The 12473-nt window shown below is 39.1% G+C and overlaps 1 protein-coding gene across 3 annotated transcripts; it reads right to left on the reverse strand.

Annotated features, from left to right (window-relative positions):
- Window positions 1–526: 526 nt before the first annotated feature.
- Window positions 527–12031, reverse strand: LOC144044510 (cadherin-6-like). Of its 3 annotated transcripts, XM_077558972.1 has the most exons (12): window positions 11960–12031; window positions 9111–9423; window positions 7866–8160; window positions 7660–7779; window positions 7298–7471; window positions 6620–6807; window positions 6070–6320; window positions 5846–5982; window positions 5568–5689; window positions 5260–5377; window positions 3987–4238; window positions 527–1440 (listed from the first exon to the last, which is right to left on the reverse strand). In XM_077558972.1, the coding sequence occupies exons 2-12, from the start codon at window positions 9324–9326 to the stop codon at window positions 893–895; spliced, it is 2421 nt and encodes an 806-aa protein (XP_077415098.1). In that variant the 5' UTR covers window positions 9327–9423; window positions 11960–12031; the 3' UTR covers window positions 527–892. The 3 variants fall into 3 exon arrangements, with proteins under 3 accessions (XP_077415098.1, XP_077415100.1, XP_077415099.1); XM_077558973.1 differs by lacking the exon at window positions 527–1440 and having other exon boundaries at window positions 4075–4210; XM_077558974.1 differs by lacking the exons at window positions 5568–5689; window positions 5846–5982; window positions 6070–6320; ... (4 more) ...; window positions 9111–9423; window positions 11960–12031 and having other exon boundaries at window positions 3987–4210; window positions 5260–5308.
- Window positions 12032–12473: the final 442 nt, after the last annotated feature.

The raw sequence follows: 12473 nt of genomic DNA on the forward strand, positions 1-12473 counted from the left end.
ACAAATCGGACGATGCTTTGCTCAAGGGCACCTCGACAGTTTCCAGCAAGCAGACTAGCATCATTGCACCCATCCATCCATCCATTTACTATCGCGTATCCAGGTCGCGGGGGCAGCAGCTTTAGCAGGGAAGCATTTCCCTCTCTGCATTATCACTTATTTTACTATTTTGTCCCTATAACATTGGGAGTTACATCAAGTGTCCTGACTCCCAAGTCCTTTCAGACCGAGCCACTGTCGTCCCATCATGGTCTGTTTATTTCGTGCAAAAGTCATTTAGCGTTTTCCCCTCAACATTGTTTACATTATTATAGTCTACAGAAATGATCAAAAAGGACAAATACTGAGGCCGTAATAAATGAGCTTGCCACTAGATGACGCCAAACACCAAGGAATGTACAGTTACTACAGTATATCCAATATAATGGTAACCGAACACCCCCTATCATCCCGTCTAATACCAAAAGCTACTTCTTAAATCCAAAAACATTGCATTCTAGCATCAGAAGCACCAAACAAGACTATCTCATTTACACACCTTAAGTACTCTTTAAGGCACTTTATTTACTTGTTTGATAGTTTGCTAACAGACGTATTGTGACATGTAAAAGGCACTTGAAAATGTAAACATGTTTCTGAAGTATGCGTTCGATCATACTGTATACGGTGCAGTCAGCCATGCTACTCCAAACAAAACATTCACAAAAACCTCTGGTGTGCACTAGAACAGTGTGGATTTAGAATTAACAAGCACACATGGAAAATGTAACCGTACAAGCAAAATGAATGCTTTCTTAAAAATTGCAATGAATAGGCAGGAGGAAATTCAAGATAGATGCATGTGTCAGAGTAAAAATATGTGAGTAGTAAGAATTCTATTGTAGAAATGTTGTTAGGAGGCTGTACTATCCTCACTCTTATACAATTCAGCTAATTTCTTGAACCTGGGCCCCCAATCACTCAGGTAGTTGTAGTCTTGCTCATCTTCAGATAAAGTAGAGCCCAGTGAACTTAATGACCCGGCAACTGAACCTGCTCCCTCGTAAGCATAGGTGGCCAGTGAGTCATACGGTGGTGCAGTCGGAGTATAGTCTTTCTCTTGAACTCTTTCATTGATGAATTCCCGCATGCTCTTATCATCACGTGATACCAAGCTGACAGGCGGCAAGACCGGATAGAAGGCATCAGGAGCATGTTGACAGTGCATCGGGTAGCTCAGCATGTCCGTGGGTATGATGTCACGCCTCTGTTGAGCAGAGTCCTCCATAACTGTTGTCGCTTCTTGGTAATACAGTGCTGCAATGTCAAAAGCCTGAGTGTCCTCTTCACCTCCGCCCTCGTCATTGTAGCTCATCACATTGTCACGGAAATGTTCCTCGGAGACAATCAAAGGCTCCTTTTTCCTTTGCCGTTTTAATTTTAGAAGCAGAACCATAATCACTGAAAAAAATGATGCAGAGATCACATTTGACGGTGAACAGTCACATCTACATTCACAATTTCAAAATCGCTTGAATATAATTAGGTTACCTTTTAGTGGGAAAAAAACCTCAGGAAATTACTGAGTTACTTTTTCCTCAGTAACAGCTAATTTACTTAATTACTTTTTAAATAAGGATAACTGTTATTGTTACTGTCAAAAAATGCCACTTGTAACTTTTTTAGATCATTGATGCTGTTTTTATCTGACCATGAGATCGCTAAACCCAATGGCATTTTATCTTTTTATTATTATTTTTTTACTATTAGGGGGAACACATGACAACCGTATACTTTCTGATGATTGGCAGAGGTAGTTATATTTCATTGCAAGCCATCCAATGGTAGCGTTAGGCAGTTGTTGACAAAAACAAAAGCAAGGGTGGTTACACCAATGCACACTCAACAAGTTGACACAATAGCGAGTTGTGAAGTGAATGGTATGGTTAAATCTACATGCAAAGCAGTCTTCTTGAATTGGAAGTACTGTATAGACATACATTTTTGTAGGTGGTGTGGCTCAGTGGTAGAGTGTTCGTCTCCCAACCCAGGCGTTGTGGTTTTGATCCTATGCCCATGTGACTACGTTGAAGTATCCTTGAGCAAAATACTGAAGACCCATAGGTGAATGAGGAGTCAAATGTAAAGTGCTTTAAGGGCCGAAGGTGGAAAAGGTCTATATAAATGAAGTACCATTTACCATTACCAGTAATTATAATCTTGACCTATTCCTACGGTTTTTCAGACTAGGAGTGCATGTTTCAAATTGGAATTTTAGGTTTGAATTTGAATTGAATTTTTAGGTTTTGTTAAGATGGGTAGTGACGGTAGTTAGGTGGTAGGGTTTGTGTTTTATTTTTTTCTGTGGACTAAATTCAATGAAAATATCTACATGATGAATGCAATGCACATTATGTTACGGACAGAAGCGTCCCCCCGCCCACATTGGTGCCGAGCATTTCAAACCGGACGTAGTACTTTGCTAAAAGAAACGGCTCCAAAGAGCAAACATCTCCGCAGCTAGTTAGCTTAGCTTTGGGATGCCTCTGATCCCCGTTTTATGAAAACAGCGACAGGTATTCTTCTTCCACAAGAAAAAAAATTGGAGTCAACCTTTTTCTGTTCTTTAGTAGTCAGAAATAGAAGAAAGGTTGGGTTCACCAAACATTGCCGTTTCGCACAAACCAAGAGAAAACAAGCTTTTATGATCTCCGCTGTACTTGACAACACACAATATGCATTTGACGTATACATTCTTTAAAGGCCTAGACACACCAATCCGACGTTGGCCAAATGTGACCGACGCCTACCCCGTGGCGTTGGCCCAGACGTCGGCACGTCGCGTAGAAAAATGACGTAAATACACACCATACCTATTACGTACCTTCAGCGCATGCGCGAGAAGTAATTCCCCTCCGTACCATCGGCGGCGGTAGTCATTATTCCTAAAGGCAACTGGCAACCTCTTTACGGGGCGAGATATAACAACGTAAACAACTCATACCGGTGTTGACAGCTAAACATAAAAACGGATAAAAACGCTGTTAAATGCGCGATTTTGAGGGAGTTTTTCCTTTCCAACAACTTCGATTTCCTCTGCCTGACGGAGACCTGGACTGTCCCTGGTGAGTCCACCGCTATGATTGAATTACTACCGCCTGGCTGTGCTTACTTGGACTCTCCCAGGACGTTGGGTCGAGGTGGAGGAACTGCGACTATTTAAAAAACAAAAAACACATTTAAATGTAAAGATGTCTATTTACCACATCGATCTCAGCTTTGAAGTCACCTTCTTTGAAGTCGGCCAAACTGTGTCATTTACCGACCTCCAAAATACAATAAGGACTTTTTAAACGACTTTGCAAATCTTCTTGCCGAAATCATGCTGAAATATGATCGTATCCTCTTTATGGGGGACTTTAATATTCACGTGTGCTGTCCTGAAAAAACACAAGTTGAGTTGAGTTGAGTACTGTTTATCCGCGTTGTCACTTGCTCTTCTTGCCCCGTGCGCTAATTCGCTAGCTAACAGCCAATCACAACCGACATCAGATTGGTGTATTTAAGCCTTTAGAGAAGTAATTTCTACTTCTCGTTAAAGGATGCGGTGTTGGCTCCGGACTCACCATTTTATTTCCATAGTCCCCTGTCACAACTTACCAGTGCATGTCCATTTGTTGTGTGTGTTTGCGCAACCATCCTTGCTGCCAGTTTGTGTCAATAACACACGGCCTCGTTTACTTTTGATTGGCTAACGACGAAATTCAACTTTACCTCAGCCAATTATCATCATTATGTGGTTATTTCATCTCTACTCATGAAAAATAGTAAAATACAAAAAAACAACAAAAAAGCGATCTCGTTGGTTTGATTCTGATGAAAACATTTTTGTTGATCTAGTAAAGTAACGTGAAACATAATTTGACAATAATAGTAATGGCATTATAATGATTGAAAATTAATAAATTTGAGTATGTTACAGGACAAATCACTGTTCCTGCACTTACATAGTAGTATGATGACACACAGCAGGATGGCGATGAGCGCTCCAGCGCTGATCCCTGGAGCGCTTATCTGAGCATTAACGTTACACATCTGGATGTTGCCTTCATCATCACAGGTGCACACTCGCACAGTTAAAGTTCCTGTGCTGCTTTGCATCGGATAATCACCATCAGTGATCACTACGGAAACCAGGTGGACACTCTGTTGAAGGCGATCGTAGCTGGCCCTACGTGTCACAATGCTGCCAGTGTTATCTGAGTTTGGAAAATTCAGTTAGATCATTTGTTGAGCAACACAAAATGGCTCACACATTTTCACAGGCAAAAGCATGTTTAAAAATCACAAATCTATAGTTTGGGACAGTAAATCTGGATGTATGTAGTGACTTTTTAAACACATTGGTTGATTATAAAGTTTTAAATATAAGTTAAAGTATCATTTGATTGTCACACCCACATAAGTGGTGCGGAATTTGTTTTTTTTTTAAGCAGAGATTATGAACATGTGAAGGGAAAAAAAACATGGTTTGATATGTCCTCATGAAACCTCTTATATAAGGATATGTTGTTGTCTTGAACTGTTGTACGAATCCAGGTGCCCAACAATTTGTAAATAAAGGGCGGGATCAGCCTGGGAACTCTTCCTTGTTTATACTACAGCCTTCCCTGCTTTGCAAAACATGTTTTCGAAAGTGTTTGAGAAAGGGATTTGCTAACCCGGTTTCCCACACTAATGAATAAAAGACGGAGCGACACGCGGTCCCGACAGAGTCAGCTGCGGAACACGTACGATTGCCCAGCCGTTTTGCAGCTCGTTCTACCTGGACCGTAGGCTCTCCGGTCTAGTGTCAAGGTAAGCGCTGATGATCATCATATTATGCTGCTTAACGTTGTAGTGTATTGATTGCTGTTTGCGGGGAATAAAATGTACAATAATTCTAGCAAAGCAAGTTGTGATTATTTCTATTTGCGGGGAATAAAAGGTAAATTCAAGAAAATCGAGTTGTGACTGTTGCTGTTTGCGGGGAATGAACTGATAATCATTCTAGCATAGCGCAGGTGTTGATTACTGTTTGCGGGGGATAAAACGTACGATTATCCTAGCACAGTACAAATGTTGATTGCTGTTTGCGGGGAATAAAAGACACGGTTATTCTAGCAAAGCATATCAAGTCTCTGTGTATTCATTGTTGCCGCCGACCACTCACGATCTTGTATAAAAATATAAAGGTGAAGTAGTGTTTTCCACAAAACAACATGTTTGTAAAAAAATTACCTCCATTGTCTTGGACAGTGAAATTACTGTAGTTGCTTTCCTCTGTTGCAAGATTGAAGAAAAAATTGTGCCCCACTGATGGCTCATCTGCATCGACAGCACTTATTATTTGAATGCGCTGTTGGACAACAACAAATATGAATAAACAATGATTAAGAGCTACGTATGGATATTTTTGTCTATCTGACTTGTCTATTCCTGGATTAAGTATTGTTTATTGTTGAAAGTGTGATTCCCATTAGTTTTCACCATCCATCCATCCATCAAGCCATCCATTCATCCACCCATAAGTGAGAGTGCGCACGTACCTGACCCTTCTTGGTCTTCTCACAGACAAAGCTTTCATAAACTGTGGCAAATGTTGGAGCATTGTCGTTCACATCCAGTAGCTTGATGTAAACTGAAACAGGACTACTCTTCTGAGGATTATCTAAAATGACAACACAAAAGCTTCATTAAGGGGAACCACTTCACTCATTTCTACACCTTTACTTCAGTGTGTCGTAGTCATGATGAGAATGTATTCTTTAAATAAAACTTGATTGTAAAAGCCTCTTGTCATGCAGTCAGCAGTGGAAAGATTTACAGATCTCAGTGGCGATGACTGAAATGTTATGCCAGGCATTCTTCTCTCTATCCACATTTTTCAGAAGGAATAAAGTTCCATTTGCTGGATGGATATTGAACAGATGATCCATGTCTGTCCGGAGATCAACTGAGTACCTGTGAAAGTCAATGCAAAAAGATTCTAGAATGCCTCATGTAAGATAAAATGTTACATGCCATTCATCAAAGTCTGTTTTGTCTTACTTGACTGGACTGTGTGCTGCATCAGGGTCCATGGCACTGACCAAGCCTATGACCTTGCCCACTGCAGCATCTTCCTTAAGCTCCATTAGATAACTGTGCTTGTCAAACACTGGTGGCTCATCTATGTCCTCCACGGCAATCTGAATAGTGGCCATGTCTCTGGAGCTTGAGAATGTGAAGCGAAGGTCTTCCTGGGTGTTTTGGACTTGGACCTCTACTGTGTAGGACTGTTTGTTCTCATAATCCAAAGGCTGTAGACATAATACAAAATGAACAAGGTAATGCTAATTTGTTTACATTTCCCCCAAATTAAACATTGAATGATCATCCTGCAAGAGTGGTGACTTTTTATTTTTATTTTTGTTTTTATTTTTATTTTTATTTTTATTTTTATTTTTATTTTTATTTTTATTTTTATTTTTATTTTTATTTTTATTTTTATTTTTATTTTTATTTTTTACTGTGTTTTAAACTTGAATGTTGCATCAAGCTACAAAGGGACTTAAATAACGTTTTTGCTTTTTTCTTACAGAAGTTCTGTTTTTCTTACCTTGCTGACAGTTATTACACCCTCCTGGGTTTCTTTCTTGGTGAATATGTCAAACATGTCCATTGCCTCTCCACTAATGATTGTGAAATGCATCTCTGCATTCTTTCCGATGTCTCTGTCTGTGGCTTTAATCCTCCCAACTTCAGAGCCAGGTATGGACAATTCAGAAATTCTGAACTGGTATATACCTTAAAACACAAAAACAAATTTACACCTACTTGACTTTTTTTTTTTTTAGTTAGGGGGAAACACAAGCAATCTTAAACATTTAGAAAATGTGATTGATTGATCTAACTCTAAATTGCTCAAAGCTGTCAATGGTAGCTGGATTGCTTTTTATATAGCACTTTAACTACACCAAATGGTGACCAAACCGAAGCGCTTTACAATGCCTCACATTCACCCTGTCACACACACATTCACACACCAATGGACGGCTGCTGCCACATCCACTGAGAGCAAATCACGGTTCAGTGACAATTCGACACAGTCACCAGGTTGAAGATTGAACCCACAACCTCACGGATGGGAGACGGCCACTCTATCACTGAGCCATGCTGCCCCGGTGCTCAATTTGTGCACCTTGCTTATATCACCCAAAGTCAGATGGGATAGGCTTCAGCTCACTCGTCACCAGGCTAAGTGATAACATATTAAGCTGGATGGTGATGTTCTTACTATGAGTGAAATGTGGGGGATTGTCGTTGACATCAGTGAGGGTGATGTTAACTACGGTGGTCCCGGTGAGTCCTCCTCTATGTCCAGCCATGTCTTTGGCCTCTATCACTACTCGATAGTGCTCCCTCTGCTCACGGTCCATGTCGCCCGGACCCAAAGCAGTCCTGATCACACCTAGACAACAATAATACTTTGTTGAATCCAGCAATGTTTTTCTCATAGATAGCTTTGTCTTTCATCTATAACAGTTGTGCTTTTTTGTTGTTGCAGACTTTCTCCATCATAGGAGCATCATGCTCTCATTTAATCTTCTCTTAATGCTGTGTGGGTCACACACAGCTAGTACGAAATGAAATACAAACCTGTATTTGGGTCAATAGAAAAGTATGGGTGTCCTTGTTTGATACTGTACACCAGTTTAGCGCTGTTGCCATACATGTCGTCATCAGCATCTGTAGCTGTCACACAGATGACTGATGTACCTAAAACACATTCAGAAGACACACATTAATATGACAGGAGAAGATTATTGGATATACTGTAATGCCAATTAATGCACACCCCTTACCAATATCAGACCACTCAGGTACGCTCCCAGTATAAAACTCCTTGCTGAACTGAGGTTCATTATCATTGATATCATGGAGTTTAACAATGAACTCTGTCTCTGGTTCTAACACTTTGCCTGTGATTTTGTTGACAACTGTCGCACTGAGGATGTAAAAAGCCTTCTCTTCCCGATCCAGGCGGCGCGTGGCATGTAGGTCGCCATTAGTCTCATCAATAACAAAGATGGTGCCTGCCCCCTCACCAGAGAGAACATACCGGACAAGGCCATTTCCACTGTCTCGATCTGACTGGAGCTACAGTGCAAACAAAAACACAATCAGCAATTGTTTCAGTTGTTTAGTTTTTCTGATTCGACCAGTACAATCAATAGACTTGCATTAAATCTAGGATGAAATAAATACAAAGTAAAGTAAAGCAAAGCTAAATTTCCAAATCACACAAAATATGTCATGTTTTCCCTTGATTAATCTTTGCGTAATTTAAAGCAGATCATTCAATTCAATGTATCAGTTCTGAGGTTGAGTGCCAAAAAAGTCTTCCTCCGACCTTCAAAGGGTTTGGAATAGCTGAATGACTAAACTCAATGATATTTTGGATTTCAGATTGCTAGATTTATTTCCAAATGAAATGATCCATCCATGTAAATTTACCTGAAAAGACAATTTTTACTTGCAATGGCAACAACTTTGGCTACATGTTATTTTGTAGCGATGGGAAAATAAAGCTTCATAAACCACTTGCGATATATATATATTTAAAAAATCATCTAGATTCTAGAATCAGATGGGTTAAATATGTAGTGGAAATGTAATCAATTTCCATTGCTCTAGCTTCTATCTTTAAACCGAGAGCACCATCTAGAGGAGTAAAAAAATATATCACAAGTAGTTCACGAAGCTTCATTTTCCCATCAATATTTTGTTATGTTAGGGTCATAGTAGGATTTTTCCTCTGTCTGTACTAAAACTAGCTCAATTTGTCTGTGTTAGTGGCTAGTGAAAATGGGATATGAAGAAATGTTGTAGATTTGAAAATGAAAACAGACATCAAATCGTTATCAATACATATCAAATTAGTAATAATAACATATAATGTAAGCCAGTACAAACTGTAATTTGAGCAAATGTGTTATTTCAGAAGTGTGTATCAAACTGGTAGCCCTTTGCATTAATCAGTACCCAAGCAGTAGCTCTGATTTCCCCCAAAATGGATGATCCCGGCAAAGAAGTAACATACCTCTTACCTTTCCAATGTACTGGTAGTCACTGCCTGTGTACTCCTCTTGCAGGAAAAACTGTTTCCATAGCCAGCCTCGTCTAACTCTTTTATGTGTCTCTTTTTCTGGGATGCCCTTAGAAGCTTCTTCCTCTGCCGAGTCTGCCCTCATTCCATTCAAAGATAAAGCATCCCGATGAAGGCCAAGACTGAGCCATAGAAAGCCAATTAAGGCAGTTCTCATATTTGTTTCTATTTGTATGAATTTTGGCTGATGTGTTATTTTCCCAGCAACATCGCTTTGAATTGTGATATGGGTCTAACAGGAAGTCAAGTTTTCCCTGGAAAGAGAAACAGAGAAGGCTTTGTGAAAAAAAAAGAATGGATCAAAATTAAGATCGAACAATTAATAAAGTACTGAAATTAAGACCCCTTTTTTGTTGCTGCAGATTTTCTTGCCATATTTGAATCCATTTAACCCATCATGGTGCAAGCTGCAGTGATTGCAGCTTGTAAACAGCAGCATTCACGACATATTTAAAAATACAAAAAATAGTCTGTGTGCACAGTTGACAAAAGTGTGGACTCAACTCACCTTCGAATCCTGCATCGTCAACGTCAACTATCGCCATACATGACTCTCTATGTATTACTCCATTGTGTTACTTTCTGTACTTCTCTGTTTATGTACTAAATGTACAATTTGTTACAGTTACTTTTTTTTTTTTTGCTGCATTGGAAGAGTGGCTTCAACTGGAGACAAATTCCTTGTCTATTTTAACATACCAAGACAGATGATTCTGACTGACTCTGATTCTGAATTAGGAGTTTGTTCTCAATTTACTAAGTTAAAGTTATTTTTTAAAACATCTGAACATATTTTATGTATGTATTCATTTATTTTTATCTACTTTGTTGTGTATGCAGGAGGCATGGTGGCTGACTGGTTAGCACGTCCGCCTCACAGTGCAGAGGATGTGAGATCGAGTCCGGGTTTCGGCCTTCCTGGGTGGAGTTTGCATGTTCTCCCTGTGCTTGCGTGGGTTCTCTCCGGGTGCTCCGGTTTCCTCCCACATTCAGCGAGGTTAATTGAACACTGCAAATTGTCACTAGGTTATGAGTGTGGATGGTTGTTTGTCTCTGTGTGCCCTGCGATTGGCTGGCAACCAGTTCAGGGTGTAACCCGCCTACTGCCCGAAGCCAGCTGGGAAATGCTCCAGCGACCCTTGTGAGGACAAGCGGTTAAGAAAATGGATGGATGGATGTTGTGTATGGGACTTTCTTAGTTGACTGAATACAGTTTTATTTGATCTAAATTTTGTACTTGTTGTTATCCAGTCTTCTAGCCAGTGGAAAAGTCTCCTCTCATTCAAATCAGCGTGGGGAGAGGTGCACAGTTTCTGACATTGACTCTGATAATGGTCATACGACACTGAACAGTCCTTATCAGGGATCCAGTACCTTACTCTCAAAGTACCCCTTTCCCAGAAATCCCTGAGAGACACACTGGAACTTAACAAAATTATTACTTGACATTCCAATTAAGAAAGGCATTTCATTTGTTTTTAAAATGCACACACAAACCGGACAATACATCATGAGATGAGACGACAGAGATAGATTAATCCATTTGACTCATTAACAACTGTATACTATTTGTCCTATTCTTGTAAAAACACATAAACATATATTTAGAAGTATATCACTGGTTATCCTGCTCAGCGTCTGTCCCAGGTGACTTTGGGCGAAAGGCGGACTATACCCTGAACTGATCTCCAGTCAGTCCCAGGGCTTTTTTTTTTTCAAGTTGTCTCAGCTTTCTCACGAGCCACCATTTGTTGTACATCTAAAATATACACTCCTAACCACAATAACTAGAGTTGTGTTTGGGATAAAAGCATACAGTATATTGCTATGAGGAACACACACATGAATTAGTAATTGTTTGCACTCCACAAATTAGGAGGTGTTTATTTTTTGTCATTGTCAAGACATAAGTTCACCTAAATTTTAGCTCTTTGCTTTTTTGATGTGGCTGGTTGAAAGATATATGTGAACAGTGGTGTAGTGGTCCCTGAAGAAGTGGGTATACTCTCAATTTTCACCATTTTTTATTTTTATTTTTTAATAGTCCAGAAAAAATGTCCTCTTTTAGAAACGGTGACATGTATGAAATAAAAATGCATCATTTGTACTCACAATAATAAAATCATCATGACTTGTTAAGAACCGTTTGGTAATACAAGTAGTCTGAAATAATGTAATATGTATTTATCATGAGGGAAGCATAAAGCATATGTTATATAACAAATTACAATATTTAGTGAACAATGAACAAAAATAGTGAAAAACAGTCTGGTTAGACTTTAGTATTGTTTTATGCTGAATCTTAAACTATTTGCCCCCATTCTTGTGTTTTAATCTACCGGTACTTAAAAATCAAGTAATAGCCTACTTACTACGCCCCTCATTTTTAATAATCTTTTCTTTTCTTTTTAATTTGGGGCATTAGGCGATTAAATTTTTTAATTGTAATTAATCACATGACTTCACTAGTTAACTTACGATTAATCACAAATTTTATATCTGTTCTAAATGTACAATACATTTTTTTTCCAGGTTTTCATACTCTTGTTAACAAAAGTGGAAAAAAATGTGAAACTAATAGAAATAGTTCAAATGAATTTTTGACGTCTATAGCCGTCAATGGCAGTGAATGAGTTGAAAGGTTCAACACCTTTTTTGGTTGTTTAATAAAGACAAAATGTTAGTTAAATAATGTACCATTTTATTTAGATTTCCAACAATAAAACATGTTGGCATTATTTAAAATATGATATCAAATACTAGTTAATAATTTAGCCAGAAGCCACTTACCAAGGTGAGCAGTTTTTCTTGAAACCAAGCCACGTACAGTGGACCTCCAAAACACATGTGGCACGTTCACAGCTTTTCTCCCATTCACACTCCCACACGTCACATAGCCTCCCCAAACCCCTCGCACCTCACTTCCGTGACTGACCTCAGCCCTCCCTTCACCCCACCCCAGACCATGTAGGCACACACAGACACTCACACGCATACTGCATGCACACACTCAGAGGAGAGGTTATTACAAATGTTTATGTGGCGATTTTAAAGCAAAATTAACTCAAACTAAAAATATTTTAACTTTTTGGAAAAACTTTATCATAATCTATGCAACTAAAGCCCTATAATATGGTACTATCTAATAGCCTACTTGCTTTTTCATCTTATTTGATTAGTTTCTTCTATTTAGCTCTATTCAGTATGAAGGAAAGGGGTGTGGCTGCTTTAAAAAAAAAATTTTTTAATCCTTTATCCTGATTGATTCAGTCTGCCTACTCATCATTTCTCAGGTTGGGCCTGT

This window comes from Vanacampus margaritifer, chromosome 2 (assembly GCF_051991255.1).
Source record: "Vanacampus margaritifer isolate UIUO_Vmar chromosome 2, RoL_Vmar_1.0, whole genome shotgun sequence".
Classification (NCBI taxonomy): Eukaryota; Metazoa; Chordata; class Actinopteri; order Syngnathiformes; family Syngnathidae; genus Vanacampus; species Vanacampus margaritifer.

Excerpts from the sequence above, each read along its gene's own strand:
- LOC144044510 (XM_077558972.1), bottom strand. The coding sequence starts at position 9,326 with ATGAGAACTGCCTTAATTGGCTTTCTATGGCTCAGTCTTGGCCTTCAT. Across the intron at positions 5,690-5,845 it reads AGTCATCGCCACTGAGATCT|ATAATCCTCAGAAGAGTAGT; the intron begins GTAAATCTTTCC and ends TTGTCATTTTAG. Across the intron at positions 5,378-5,567 it reads AGAAGACCAAGAAGGGTCAG|CGCATTCAAATAATAAGTGC; the intron begins GTACGTGCGCAC and ends GTTGTCCAACAG.